Source organism: Cervus elaphus, chromosome 27 (assembly GCF_910594005.1).
Source record: "Cervus elaphus chromosome 27, mCerEla1.1, whole genome shotgun sequence".
Lineage (NCBI taxonomy): Eukaryota > Metazoa > Chordata > Mammalia > Artiodactyla > Cervidae > Cervus > Cervus elaphus.
In genome coordinates this window covers 41,981,107-41,996,637 of record NC_057841.1, presented here as the reverse complement: position 1 = coordinate 41,996,637, position 15,531 = coordinate 41,981,107, and the positions used below count along the sequence as shown (strand labels likewise).

The window sequence follows — 15,531 nt, the reverse complement described above, 5'->3', positions numbered from 1 at the left end:
AATAACTAGTTAATTTTTTCAAGCAGTTCATTTTTTATCAATAAAACCTAGTTTAATTTTCCAGAGCAAAGATTTTAAAATTTTAATAATTCCCTGCACTGGCAATTTTGTACTCAATTGGGAGAAATATAACCCTTTAGGAAGACATTTTTTGTCAAAGTTATTAGAATTTAAAAGGTACTTATTCTTTGACCCCTAATTTTACTTGTAGAAGTGTTATCAGTGTATGTATTAGACAAGAGTATGTACATATGTATACATGTAGAAAAGTTCATTATAATACCATTGGTATAGCAGAAAACTGTTTCAACTTAAATATCCATGTATAAGGAAATGATTAAATCGATCATGAAATAGCTATACCTTGAAATACTAGGCAACTATTAAATAGAATGAGATAGAATAAATATAGTTTTAGCTCTCATTAGTGAGACCTTAAAGAAATAAATCATATTTGTTTAAACAGAATTATGTGTAGGGACTTCTCTGGCAGTCCAGTAGTTAAGACTCCACGCTTCCACTGCAGAGGGTGAGGGTTCAGAGAACTAAGACCCCCATGTGCGGTGTGGTACAGTGCAGCAAAACAGAGTTATGCATGTATATAGGTATGTGGATTATTGGGAAGAGCATGAATGTTATTAATAGTAAATACCCCCCAGAAATGTCCCTGCAAGGTAAGGGGTTGAGAACAACTAATTTTTTCTTTAATCCTTTTCTGTAGCTATTGCTTTTTACTATAGATAAATGGTAAAAGGTAGATATACTTTATAATTTCAAATAACTAGTTAATTTTTTCAAGCAGTTCATTTTTTGTCCATAAAATCTAGTTTAATTTTCCAGAGCAACTGATTCTATTTGGAGACTAAATTTAAGACCAGTTTATTAATAAGAGCATCATTCCCATTGAAGTTTTCAACAGTTTACTATTAAAAGAGAACAATCTTTCTAGTACCTTTGAATGTGCTGAGACCTCCAAATACCCTGCGTGCAAATAAAAAGTAATTAGTAGTAAGCAATTTGAAATGGTTTAATGCTAGGTAATATCTCAAAATAGTGAATTTTTCCTTAGATATTAGAGAGCCTGATGAATTATTTGTACAATGAAAACATCTTCACCATATTTTTGAGAGGAATTTAGTGTCATCACTAACAAGAAACTTGATAATGAAGTAGTTTGATAGAAGTAAATTGGGATTGAAACCAGGGAAAGCTACAGGTGTGATAAATAGGTGAAAACACACCTTTATCCAGAGAGGTCCAGTGAAAACTTTAAGATGATGAATATGTTCTGAGAACCTTTTTATGGAGTTATTAAAAGCAGATGTGCTGAAATATATCTTAGCATTTTGTGTGCTTTATTTAAGTTCTTTGTAGTCACCTAATTAATAAAATACTATTTCATACTTGGGTGATTTATAGTCACAAAGCACTTTGAAAATGTATTAAATGTTCAAGGATAAATCATAGTACTGTTGCAGGAAAGGCTGTATGTATCAACAGGTAGTTTTTTTGCTGTTAGTGGAATTCTTTTTTTTTCTTTCTCTCTTCATTTCCCATGTATCCCTTCTCCTGCCTTTCTTTCTAAGAGACAAGCTAAAGGGACAATCAGACATGAGGTTTAAAGGAAATTTTCCTCACATAGATTAGACAGTGTTTGTGACAGCAACATAAAACCAAGAGATAATCGTGCAAAGGAGGCACAGAAAATTGGGATTTTTTTGGAAATGGAATTTGGTGTTTTTGTCTATATTTCTCATTGTTTCCTGTGTACTAAATACCTTCTTTCCACCAAAGTTACGTTCTGTTAGTATCAAGGCAGAAAAGTATTATCAGACCTCATGTAATTATTGTACAGTCACCTTCTCTTCTAAACACACATAATAAAAGGATATTTCCATTATTTTTATGTTGTAGGCCCACAGTAGTTCTCTAGCATAAGATTTTCAAGACAATGGCAATGTAGCTGATAGAGATTTTAAATCACAAATTTTTGAGAAATAGAAAATTCTGAGCCTGTAGAGTTTGTTCTTATAAAAAAAGTCTTATTCCAGTCATCTTTTACGCCTAAAATTAAGATCTAAAATTTCTGAATCTACTATCTTAGGATATAGTGTATTTACAATATAGTGATTTCATGATATAGAATATATGATAGTCATTTATGCTATAAACGTAGTATATTTAGACATTTTAAGATTTGGCAGGCACAGAAGACTAAAGTTAGAATTTTTGCATAATAATGAATTCTCTTTAGTTTCACAGTTTTCTAATTATCATAAATTTGTAATTTAAAAGCCTATATCAGTGTTATAGAATGTCATTTTTATGCACTGAGACTCTTCCAATTCCAAAGTCTCTAACCACAGTCATCATTTGAGCAGATTCAGCCTCACAGGCCTATTTATGGCATAACCATAGCTTCTCAGTGATTGGCTCCTACCAAACTCTCCATGGGGATATGTATTTCAGTTTAAATCTGCCTTGCATATTAATTTCAAATTTTATGCCTCATTTCACTGGATTTTTTTCCCCTTGATTATGATATAGATTATATTTTCTTTAAGCTTTCCCACTTTTCAAAATAATGTCCTATGAGACCTCATTGTCATTTGAGTTATAATCTTCAGTTCAGTTCAGTTGCTCAGTCGTGTCTGACTCTTTGAGAACCCACGGACTGCAACATGCCAGGCTTCCCTGTCCATCACCAACTCCCAGAGCTTGCTCAAACTCATGTCCATTGAGTCAGTGATGCTATCTAACCATCTCTTCCTCTGCCACCCCCTTCTCCTCCTGCCCTCAATCTTCCCAGCATCAGGGTCTTTTCCATGAGTCAGCTCTTTGCATAAGGTGGCCAGAGTATTGGAGCTTCAACTTCAGCATCAGTCCTTCTAGTGAATGTTCGGGATTGATTTCCTTTAGGATGGACTGGTTTGATCTCCTTGTGGAGATCAGAGCTGTGGAGTAAAGTAGAGTGGAGCCTAGGGATTGGCATTTTTACCAAGCCTCTCAGATGCTTCTCAGGCCCACAGTCCTTTGAAACTCACTTTCCTGTAATGAGGATTTTTGCATTGAAATATCTTTCTTCTATTTTTATTACCTCTTAGTTTCTAACTTAGAGTGTTTACCCTGAATTTATTATGAGTTTGTTTAATTACATTGCTAAATGATTCATTGGATTCACTTTGAAGTGGATGAAAATTATAAAAGAGCAGTAAATCCATTTCCCATAACTAATCCATTAGCTTTCATTCCAGTTGCTTGGGGGTGAGCCAGCTCCCATTATGAACTTCACCATTGGCAAGTGTTCTGTTTTAGCAGGAAGTGAATAGGAATCAATAGGAGAGTAAAATCAAACCAGATTATTTTTAGAATAACAGGAGGACTTTTTCAAGAACAGGGGGAAAAATAATCACTAAGAATACATTTGATTGACAGATATGTTATGACTTGTAACTCTTAGAGCCGGTGTTTTGGGAATATTTTCTGGGTGGTTTAGAAATGACATGAAACACCCAGTAATACCTGGTCCTATACTAAGTCCTTTATAAGTCAACTTAAGAGGGATCCCTGCCAGGTGGAAGTATAAATGTAATATGAGTAATAATGTCAAGAACAAACCATTTAATAAATGGACCATGCCATTGATGACAGAAACACAGGTAACCTATGCAGCCTGTGCTACTCAAGCAAGAGAATAGTGCAAAGGATAGAGCTGGTGCATACTTATCATGCTGTCACTGTTTGTTTTTTTTTTTTCATTTATTTTTATTAGTTGGAGGCTAATTACTTGACAATATTGTAGTGGTTTTTGCCATACATTGACATGAATCAGCCATGAATTTACATGTGTTCCCCATCCCAATCCCCTCTCCCGCCTCCCTCCCCGTTCGATCCCGCTGGGTCTTCCCAGTGCACCAGCCCTGAGCACTTGTCTCATGCATCCAACCTGGGCTGGTGATCTATTTGACCCTTGATAGTATACTTGTTTCAGTGCTATTCTGTCAGACATGCTGTCACTTTTCTTGTGAATATTTGGGAAGAACTCCGGCAGAGAATGGAGCTTCCAGGAGTCATGGAATGAGGAGGCAAGGTGGGGTGTGTTAAAAGTCTAGGAAAGAGCTTCCCTGGTGGTTCAGTGGTAAAGAATCTGCCTGCCAATGCAGCGGTCATGGCTTCGATCCCTGGCCTGGGAAGATCCCATGTGCGGAGGAACTAAGCCCCTGCGCCACACCTGCTGAGCCCGTGCACCCCAGCTAGAGAGTAGCGCTCACTCGACACAACTGGAGAAGGCCCACGTGCGGCAACAAAGACCCAGAGCAGTCACAAGTACAATAAAGAAAGAAAGTCTCGGAAGGTGTTTGAAGCATAAGGGTGGGACTGCAAAGACACGAATCACAGAGCAAAAGGAAGAGCGTGGCTCAGAGGAAAGGCCTCCAGCACCAAAGCCGGGAGACCCAGAGGCTCTTCTCTGCAGACACTCAGAACCCAGCAGGCCCTCGCGGTGTGCTCACTGGGTGGAGAGAGCAAAGGAAAACAGTTCCCAGCCCAGGAGCACCCAGGCCTCGGTAATGTGCCACGTTAAAAGGTCAGACAGAAAGAGCAAGATGAAAATACGTGACAGGCTGACCAGAGGGAGAGTTAAGTGTAGAAAAGAAGAAAAAATGGTTTGTTTTTTTTTCCCACATTTAAGGTCATAAACCCGGTTAAGTGTATATAAGTAGTGAAAGTGTTAAGTCGCTCAGTCGTGTCCGACTCTCTAAGACCCCTTGGACTGTGACCCACCAGGCTCCTCTGTCCATGGAATTCTCCAGGCAAGAATCTTGGAGTGGGTAGCCATGCCTTTCTCCAGGGAATCTTCCGGATGCGGGGATTGAACCTGGGTCTCCTGCATCACAGGTGGATTCTTTACCTTCTGAGCTAGAGAGGATAAATCAAAGGCAGAGCTCAGGGAGGCTCTTAATGTCTCACATATCTGTGTAGACTGGCCCGAGAACAGGTGCCAGTGAGCTGAGGCCTGGTTGACCCGCTTCCCCACTGGAAAGGCCAGAAGAGATGCCAGAGGAAGAGGAATGGCAGCCTGCAGTGAGGACCCATCCTGATCAGGGGATGATGAGGAGGGGTGGGTTTGGGGATGCACAGAAAATACCCCCAGTGTCTCTTTAATCAGAAACTTTCCCGAGTAAGAAGAGAGCTTTCCGAATGACCCATAGAGCAGATCATCCCTTAATACGACAGCAGACCTTTTCTGTAAAATAAAAATATTTTGAACAGTCCCTTGACACATGTTGTTAGGGGATCTGATCCGCACAAATGAAGCAGACAAGACAAAGGTAACAGGTTTATCTCTGCAGTGTTGGGATATGAGCTCCTCAGAGCTTCAGAGGATGGAGCCAGTCAGCTCCAGACTTGTCCAATTGAGGCCTTTCCGTATCATTTACTATTTTCCCCTCTTCCCAAAGCCTGCCTTCATCCCTGAGAAAAGGAGCAAGTTTAGTCAATTTCCTTGCTGGTTAGAAGCTCTAGTAAAGGATTTGATGGGAGAGAAGATTAGAGACTGAATGAAGTTGCTGCGTTACCTGCGGATTTCACTGAACAGAAAAGTCACCATTTTCCAGGGATGATTCAGAGTTGCCAGCGAGTTCGTGCCTAGAGTTAGGACAGCTCTAGCTATCAGTATAATAAGTACAAAGGGATTGTCTGCAATTTTGTTATAAATTTTTTCTCCTCTCCATAGGTGGTGCTTGGCACTTTTCGTTTAATGTGAAATTTTACCCACCCGACCCTGCCCAGCTCTCTGAGGATATCACCAGGTATTTGAAAGTTGGCTGTGAAAAAGGCAGTCATGTTGGGGGCTGTACTTCTCTTAAATTCCCGGGAAGGGAGCAGGCTTACACCTGGTGAACCTCTTAGTCCTCAGCGCCCAAAGGGCAAACAGAAGACAGCTGAATGGGAACAAACATCTGATAAGAAGATTTGCCCAATCATATCTGTTCACAGTTGAATCTTTGGTGTTAAGCTGATACTTCCCACTGCCTGACCCTAGTGGGGAAACACATGGAATTGAGATGCTGTCATCCTCCCACTGCAGTCAGATTGGATGGGATTCAGCCTGAAATAATATGGCAACTCCTGGTGCTCCTGCTTTAAAACTTGGAAATGTGTCTTTAGATGCGTATGCCTTTGTGTATAACCAGTCTGATACGTTGGTGGCTGTTTTGTGTATTTGTGTATGTGTACACACAGGCATGCACACACACCCAAATACACATAAACACATGCACATTTAAGAGTTTACCTTCCATGCCTTCGAAATACGAGGAAAGTGATTCATTTGTTTTGGGGAAAGAACGTTTAAAAAGGAATGTCTGTCTGGCCTGGTGGCTGAGCTTTGAGTGAAAGGAAGAATCTTTTTATGAAGTGATCCTGGGTTTGCTGCATGTCTTTTTAGGCCTCTGAGTGCTTTCTGCTTTGGAATCCCAGGTTTTCTCACTGTGTTTTGTAGTAAGTTTATAAGCAGTCAGAGTGATACTACACAGTGTGGCTGTACATCCTTCTTGGCAAGCTTTTCAGGAAAGAGAAATCACTCAAAAAGTTTCAGTCACTTGCTATGATGAAAAATAATTCCAGTAGACATGTCAGAGAAGAGGAAAACTAGTTCCAGAAGATTTCTTTTATATTTACATTAAATCAAAGAACAATTTATAATTTATTTATATATACGTTCTAGCAATGTTGAGGGACCATTTAATTGTTGCTAATTTGTGGTTAGACAGCCTGTATATACTTGGATATGGAATCTAGTGCATGATTCCTTTCTATTTATGTCATGTTTGTTGTTGTTCAGTCGCTAAGTCCTGTTCAACTCTTTGTGACCCCACAGATGGCAGCACGCCAGCCTTCTCTGTCCTCTACTTTCTCCTGGAGTTTGCTTAAATTCATGTCCATTGAGTCAGTGATGCTGTCTAACCGAATAGAACCTGTGAAATTTGTAGAAATTTTTGTATCTAGATTACACAGCATTTATATCATCAGCTTTTAAAGCCATATTGAGAGGGGACTTTAAGACTTAATTATAGCCCTCAGCTTCAGCAGATTAACAGTTTGTTTCTTATGTGAAAAGGGCAAGGTATATTTTATTATTTATACTCATATGCTGGGCCGTGAAGAGTATCATTAAAATTCATCAATGTTCCCATTTACCATGGAGTCTTCTGCAATTAGTATTATATCCGTAACTCTTAGAAGCAAAATAACAGAAGATAAAAGTCAACTGTTAATGGAGATATTTAATATTGGCAAAATTATACCGAAGGTGTTCTGGACTCCCCCAATTTAAAATTGTTTACTTTTAGTGATGAGATTTTAAGTACAAATTCTTCAAAGTTAGTCTTTTTAACAGTTGAATAAGTTATCTACATTTTAAAAAATGAGACTTTAACACAGGAGAAGGCATCCACTATAAAGAGACCCTCATTTCAGGATGCAGGAGGTGGCAAGCCGTGTTTGTGATGGCACAGCCACTGTTTATCTTGGTCCTATGGCAGGACCTTTCATCTAGATAGCAAAATGAGCCTTCCTTTAGGCATTGGGGCCTCATCATTATATTTAAGAGCACTGTTTTAATATTAGAATTGCCTTCCCCCTGCCCAGAGAGCTTGACCTTCAACATCACCTTAGTGCTAGAGGAAGAGTCCGTAGGTTTCCTTTACCTCGTGCATCATGAATGCATCTGTGTTTGATGACGAACATGGAGTTGCCGCTAGATGCCCTTAAATATTACATTTTGTGGCCAAGTGTATTTTCCCTTGGTATGGAGATCCAAATAGAGATGCTGGACAGTGTATCCCAGTGGGTCGTTCTGCAGGGAGAGGTTGCTTGCTGCCCACCGGGGGCTGTGCGGGCTCCTTTCCAGTCTCCTAACTGACCTTCCGCCCGCCCCCTGGCCCCCGGAAGGTACTACCTCTGCTTGCAGCTGCGCGACGACATCGTGTCCGGCAGGCTGCCCTGCTCCTTTGTCACGCTGGCCCTGCTGGGCTCCTACACCGTCCAGTCGGAACTGGGTGACTACGACCCGGACGAGTGTGGCAGCGACTACATCAGCGAGTTCCGCTTCGCCCCAAACCACACGAAAGAACTGGAAGACAAGGTCATCGAGCTGCACAAGAGCCACAGGTGAGCGGCAGGGCCCCGAGAGCGTCCTGTCTGAGCTGTGCTCCGTGGGTGGGTGGCCCCTGCACCGCCTGCTTCTCCTGGGACCTCCAGGTTAATGCCTTGAGGATGGGACACAGTGGAGTGAGGTTCTGGGTCTGATACATTCTGGGTAGTTGGAGGTTCCGCTCCCACTTAGGATGTCCTTGTGCTGTTTCAGCTAAAAGTCATTTTTCTGATATTCTCCCCCCTACCCCACCTCCTTTAGAGCACAAATCAGTGTCTCTCTGGGAACTTGCACGTGAGCTAAGTAGGAAATATTACAGCCCCACCAGGTTCAAAGTCTTCCCTGGTGGCTCTGGGAGTAAAGAATCCGTCTGCAATGAGGGAGACCCAGGTTTGCTCTCTGGGTCAGGAAGATCCCCTGGAGAAGGAAATGGCAACCCCCTCTAGTATTCTTGCTTAGAGAATTCCATAAACAGAGGAGCCTGGTGGGCTACAGTCCATGGGATCACAAAGAGTTGGACATGACTGAGCAACTAACACTTTCTTTCACCAGGTTTATATAAAAAAAAAAACCCAGTGTTATAATTAATACTTTTCATTTCTTATCAGAGGAATGACGCCAGCAGAAGCAGAGATGCACTTTTTGGAAAACGCCAAAAAACTCTCCATGTATGGGGTCGATTTACACCATGCCAAGGTATACACTTTAACACTCCAGACTTTCTGATTTCATGGAAGTGTGTACAAGGCCCAGTTGTCACAAATGTTGTGTGCTAAGTTGCTATGTATACCCTTGTTCTATACGTCCACCAGGCAGTCAGTAAATTCTTGTTAAATTTTTAAAACTGTCTATAAAGTTTGGGCTTCCCTGGTGGCTTAAATGGTAAAGAATCTGCCTGCAATGTTGGAGACCTGGGTTTGATCCCTGAATTGGGAAGATTCCCCTGGAGAAGGGAATAGCAACCCATTCCAGTATTCTTGCCTGGAGAATTTCATGGACAGAGGTTATAGTCTGTGGAATCACAGAGTCGGACACGACTGAGCTACTAACACTTTTATTTTCATGAGGTTTAGATGCTGTGACAAAGAATCAGTGCTTTGAAATAAGAGGATTATTTTGGAGTTCAAGTAAAGTTAGCCAGCCAGGCTAAGTCAATGGGTGAGTTGTTGGGGCTGTATCTTGATTCCAGGGTCTCGGTAAGAGAGAAGTTGGGGTTGGAAGATAGGCAGGTTAAGGTTGGGGAGAAAGTACTAGCTGCTTTTACTCCCTGTCACACTTTTCCTGGAATCTTTGTATTTTTCAACAGTGAGAGAGTGAACATTGGAATGTTAGTCTGTTATCTAACAGCTATGAATAGAAGCTTTCCTGAAATCTTGTATCATCAAAGCATAGAAGATATGGTAGGCTCTTAGAGATGGATTCTGGTCCTTCAGCAGTGTTGAAGAGATCCATGCTTGAAATTGGGGGGCAGCTGCTTCTGACTTGGACGGATACAATGACATCCTCCTAGGTGGGGACATGCCTTGACTTCTGGTAGACAGAGTGGTATTGTGTCACGGTCCAGACCACACAAGAACGTGCATGTAACAGGCTTCCAGGTGAGCAAGTGTCTTATACAGTCAAGGTTGGGTCCAATAAATGAAGATGGTTTTGGCAGGCTCTGTTCAGGCAAACATCTCAACAACGCTGGGGACCCCTGGGAGGGAAATACATGATCTTTCTGTTGATGCTGCATTTGGGAAGCTGATGGGTTTAGAATAAGTTTGGACAAGATAATAGTGAGGAGCAAATGAGCGCCATTCTGACTAGGTTTGTCTGTGGATCATTTGTACATCACTCAGAATGAGCAACTTCTGAGGCCCGAAAGCCCCAACACGAGCAGGATCTCTGAGACTTGGCTGGGGCTTCACGGGGGGATGCTGGTACCGCAGAGCCAAGAGCCCTGACATTTGTGTGTAATTACAACAGCAGGATTAGCTCTGTTTACTTGCCAGTTAATTATTACAGGCTTTCACTTACTTGGCCCTCAGATCACATAGCGTTTTATAGTTTTAGGTCAGCTATAAGGTAGGATGAGGAATTAAAAAAGAAAACAAGGACACGCACTAAGATTGTTTTTCTCAGGGTTTTTCCCTGCATGGCCAAAAGATAAAGAAACAAGACAAAAATGAAGGTAGCTTAGAAATTGGAGTGAATCAAAAGCTATTTTTGATACATACGATGACTCACTCAGTACCCAGGGAGAATAAATAAATGAAAGGTGAGGGCCTCTGTTTAGGAGAAGCACAGCTCAGGATGTGTCGCTGTTCCTATCGGGAAAAATGAAGCCACTTAACATGGCTGTAATGACTAAATTAAAATAGATGGCTGGTTTTTCATTCGATAATGTGATTTGAAATTAGGCCAATTAAAAAAGAAAGAATTAAGGAAGTGCCAGTGCCGCCTGTGATGGGATTTCATCTGAATGCTAAGTATAACAAACGATATGGTTATGGACTTCATTTTCTCCTGCAGCCGCCCTCCATCATTTCAAGGAGGAAATTTACCGAATTACATTAAAGCTAATTTCCGGTTATAAGTGAGATGCTTCTCTTCTGTGGATAGTATCGAAAGGCCCTGAGTTTTAAGACCTAGTTAGAAATTCTGAACTGTGATCTTGGACTCAACAGCTCTCAATGAAGAATAAATAACCTACATTCGGTGAAGGTGCCTTGTTTTGGAAAAACCTGTTTTTAATGCTTTGTTTTTTTCTTTAAGAAGACTGTCTCTGCTTGTTGGTCATTTAACATCACTCTGAATAGGCTCTGTCAGAGTCATTTATTTCATACAAGATTCAGAAATGTAGATATAAATCCATATTGGGTATCCTGTGGACCAGGAGATAATAAAGGATGGGGTTGGAACAGTGCTTTTATTTATTTATTTATTTTTTTGGAATAGTGCTTTTAGATTGAGGAATATTAGATTTGTTTATTTTAATTGGGACAGGCTGAGACTGTCCAGGTCTTTCATCAATGCTCCCTGCTAAATACACATCCCCAAACACATGGTTATAGCTTCGATACAGTTTGTCAAGTTACTGCCTCAATGCTATGGACTGCAGCAGAAACCTAGATACCAAAGTGAAAGTCGCTCAGTTGTGTCTGACTCTTTGCGGCCCCATGGACTATACAGTCCATGGAATTCTCCAGGCCAGAATACTGGAGTGGATAGCCTTTCCCTTCTCCAGGGGATCTTCCCAACCCAGGGATAGAACCCAGGTCTCCCACATTGCAGGCGGATTCTTTACCAACTGAACCATAAGGGAAGCCCCTAGATATCAAAAGTATCCTTTTTTTAATCAACAAGAACCTATTGGATAGCACATGGAACTCTGCTCAATGTTATGTGGCAGCCTGGATTGGGGGTGGGGTTTGGAGGAGAATAGATACATGTGTATGTATGGCTGAGTCTCTTCACGCATCACCTGAAACTATCACAGCATTATTAATTGGCTATACACCAAAACAAAAAGTTCAAAAGAAAAAAAATAATAATCCATTTTTTGGTTGCTATGCCTTTAGTGAAATGGAAACATTCATCCAATTTTAAGTTCTGCTTATTCCTGACGTTTTCTTTCTTCGTTTGCTTTTTCTTCCAACCCATTCGTAGTAGCTTAACATGTGCTAGGCAGGTGCCGTGCTGAGCACATAGGTCACTGAGATAAACAGCAGGTTCTCCGCCAGCCTAGGTCAGGGGGAGGAGGAGGAGGAAGGGGAGTTTGGGGCAGCACACTTGCCCGCGGTGTGCTGGCCGCAGTGATGATATGGGGCCACAGGAGAAGTGAGTGTGTGTTGGAGGCGCCACGATTAGTTTCCCACCTTCTCATGGTTCAAAGACACTCATGAGTGATGTATAACCGATAATAATGGAAGAGGTTGTAAATGTCCAAAGGCGTGTTTCCTACACTAGTTCTTTATCACAAAGACCGTGACTCAGGAGCACTTATTCCAGCAGCCCTGCTCATGCACACATGTCTGCTTGAGGCCTGAGGGGTCACCTGGGTGGTCCCGAGAACAGATCATCTGGATCTAAGCATCCACCATGCCCGCTATGTCCAGTGTCAGGTGAGAGCTCTGTAAATTGCTCCTGTAGTTACAGCCCTTGATAAATGGTGGGTGGTCTCTGCTCTCTGAATTCCCCTGAAATCTGATTAAGTTGTCATATCGTGCCATCAGTTCCTTCCGCCTCTCTAGAGTGAGGTGGTGTCTAATGGAGCGATACGTTTCCAAGGAGAAATGTTTCATTTTAAGTCAATTAGATTGTGTGTGTAACCTCACCATGCCCAGAGAGGGACCAGAATACTTATTTTGACTCTGGAAATGTTCCTTCTGTGCTTTGTACTGGCGGGACTTAGGATGTCAGTCCACCCACCCCCGTACGGATGAGTCAGAAGCCCCTGTTTGGATTCTTTTGCGTGTCTCTCCCCACTTTGCTGGGGCTGCAGTGACTCAAAGTGAGACAGCCCTGACAATGACGTGTCCCCAGACCTCAGCTTTGCCTCTCCGTGACCCTGTTTTCCAACAGCCAGTGAGAAACGGGTGGGGGGCCCATCTCACACACAGCCCCGCCTTCTGGACTTTGTCCTTAGCCCACGTAGGTCATCACTGATACTCACTTCACCCTCATCTCACCTGAACACAACATTGGGAGGACACAGACGGGTCGTGGGGTGTCTCCTGAGCTTCACATAACATCTCTGATGACCCCCGAGGCCCCTCATCACACCTCCCTAGGAAATGACCTAAAGATGTAGTATGCAGGTAGCTAAAGCAAGTGAAAATACAGCACGGTCCCCCTTTTGCATTTTTTTTTTTTTTAAAAAGAGGCCTAGGACTTCCCTGGTGGTCCAATGGTTAAGACTTCACCTTCCAATGCAGGGGATGTAGGTTCAATTCCTGCTTGGGGAGCTAAGATCCCCACATGCCTCGCAGAGAAAAGCAATAATGTAACAAATTCAATAAAAGACTTTAAAAAAAATCTGCATCAAAAAAAATCTATTAAGAACAAACCCATACATATATATTAAGTGCATCTGTATTTTTTGTACGTGAACCAAGTGATTAAGTGAGCACCAGTGGGTGGTAAGTGTATGTTGGGGGCCTGTTAGGGAGAAGGTGCAGACTTTAAAAAACTATTTTATACTCAAATTTTATAATGGTATATTAAAAAAGTCAAGGCTCTTTTTAAAGCAACAAACCCCAAAACACTCATAGTAAAGGATGGGGCCTGTCTGCTAGTGTCCATATTAGTTAAGTACTGCCCCTGGAAACAGGCTGCTCATATTCAGCTGGGATGGAAATCTAACCTTTCTGTGCCTTGGTCTTCTTGCCTATAAAGTAGGAATAATAAGAGCAACTAGCTCAGAACAATGCTAGTGAAGATTAGTAATGTATGTAAAGCGGTCCGGCCAGGCCTGGCACCCAGCGACGAGAACCCAGGCTCTGAACACCACTGTGATGAACACACCTTCACCTGGGTGGCGTTCTCTATGTGCAATGTGGACATCGCAAGTCCAAGATACCTGGGTGAACAGAGTTTCCACTAACAGATCTCCATAGCAATGAATATCTTCATCAGAAGGCTATTATTTAGTGGTAATATGTTTTAAATGGCTGCAGTATTTTTCATACTTAAATCTGAGCTACAGGCAAGCCTTTTATAGCTTCCAACCTGGAGGCTTAAATAGTGTACCCAGCCATAAATGGAAATAGATGAGTTGCTCATCCTTCTTTTTTTTTTTTTTTTTTAATCTTGTATTTTGTACTGGGGTACAGCCGATTAACAATGTTGGTAGTTTCAGCTGAACAGCGAAATGAAAGCAAAAGTAGCTCAGTCGTGTCCGATTCTTTGTGACCCCATGAACTATGCAGTCCGTGGAATTCTCCAGGCCAGAATACTGGAATGAGTAGCCTTTCCCTTCTCCAGGGGATCTTCCCAACGCAGGGATCAAGCCCAGGTCTCCTGCATTGCAGGTGGATTCTTTACCAGCTGAGCCACCAGGGAAGCCCAAACAGCCAAGGGATTCAGCAATACATAGACACATATTACATTTTAACTATCTTTCTAGATGACCATTTTTGTAGATGCATTATTTTTCTCTATGACTTTGATACTCTAACTTTGTCTTCTAAAAGACAGCATGTAGTTGAATCCAATTTAGGCCTCTGTTATCATTCATTGATCTCTTTATTCTTGTGCCATGTATCACATGATGCAATTGCATTTCATTTAAAATATACTTTGATACCTGATAAGCCTAGGACTCCTTCATTACCATTCTTTGTTTCTCGCTGCTGTTTTTCAGGATTCTGAAGGAGTCGACATCATGTTAGGAGTGTGTGCAAGTGGTTTGTTGATATATCGTGATCGACTTCGCATCAACAGATTTGCCTGGCCAAAGGTTCTAAAAATTTCATACAAACGGAACAACTTTTACATTAAGATCCGGCCAGGAGAGGTAAGTAGACCCCAATTTGCATGTACGTTGGGAAGAAAGTTACCAAAGAACCAACAGAAAATTTTTCTAAAATTTTTTTAGTAGAAATTTACCTGGCCACCAGCTTTATTAGGATAACTTTGTGACAGTAGATAGTCAATAAAAGTATTTGATATAAATCTTTAAGAAGAGTTCAAAAATGAAAATTCATAGTTACATTGTTATTTGCACCCATGGACTTTATTTGTGGGTTACCCTAGTGTAGTGGCTCAGTGGTAAAGAAGCCGCCTGTCAATGCAGAAGTGGGTTCTATCCTGGGTCAGGAAGATCCCCTGGAGAAAGAAATGGCAATCTACTCCAGTATTCTTACCTAGGAAACCCCATGTACAGAGGAGCCTGGTGGGCTTCAGTCCATGGGGTCTCAAAGAGTCAGACATGACTTAATGACTGAACAACAGCAACTCTTATTTGTAAAATATTTAATAATAAAATAAAAAATAAAAATTTGTCTATTTAATCCTAAACCAAGAGGTTTCAAGACTTTTCTGATAAGATTAATGAATGTGAAAGACAAAAGAATGATCAAACAGAAGTTTAAATCCCGTGCTCACGTGTTTGGAACATGGCAGGACATAGTGAGTTATAGCTAACTGCCTAAGAGAATTTACTGTAGGTTTGTCCAAAAAACAGTAATGCATAAAATCTTATCTTCCCTTTTTATTGTTTTGTTCTAATTTTTCCCCACTGCATACATTAATTGAATGATTTTTTTTCCCTTTGCATATTTTAGTGTAAAAGCAGGATTCATGAATAATGTTTTGTATTTTTTTGTGCTGTGGTAGAAAAGACACTTAGTTGCTAAACCTCTTTGTGAATTAAGAATAGATTTCTTCCCCAT

General features: G+C 41.3%; 1 protein-coding gene across 24 annotated transcripts in view; it reads left to right on the top strand.

The window, feature by feature from the left end:
• The window catches only part of EPB41L3 (erythrocyte membrane protein band 4.1 like 3), a 225,077-nt gene that overhangs the window by 169,383 nt on the left and 40,163 nt on the right, over positions 1-15,531 (top strand). For all 24 annotated transcript variants that reach the window (XM_043889000.1, XM_043888987.1, XM_043888991.1 and 21 more), the window contains 4 exons: positions 5,735-5,810; positions 7,954-8,172; positions 8,764-8,851; positions 14,502-14,654. In XM_043889000.1, coding sequence (XP_043744935.1) covers positions 5,735-5,810; positions 7,954-8,172; positions 8,764-8,851; positions 14,502-14,654 — 536 coding nt within the window. The remainder of the gene's footprint in view (positions 1-5,734; positions 5,811-7,953; positions 8,173-8,763; positions 8,852-14,501; positions 14,655-15,531) is intronic.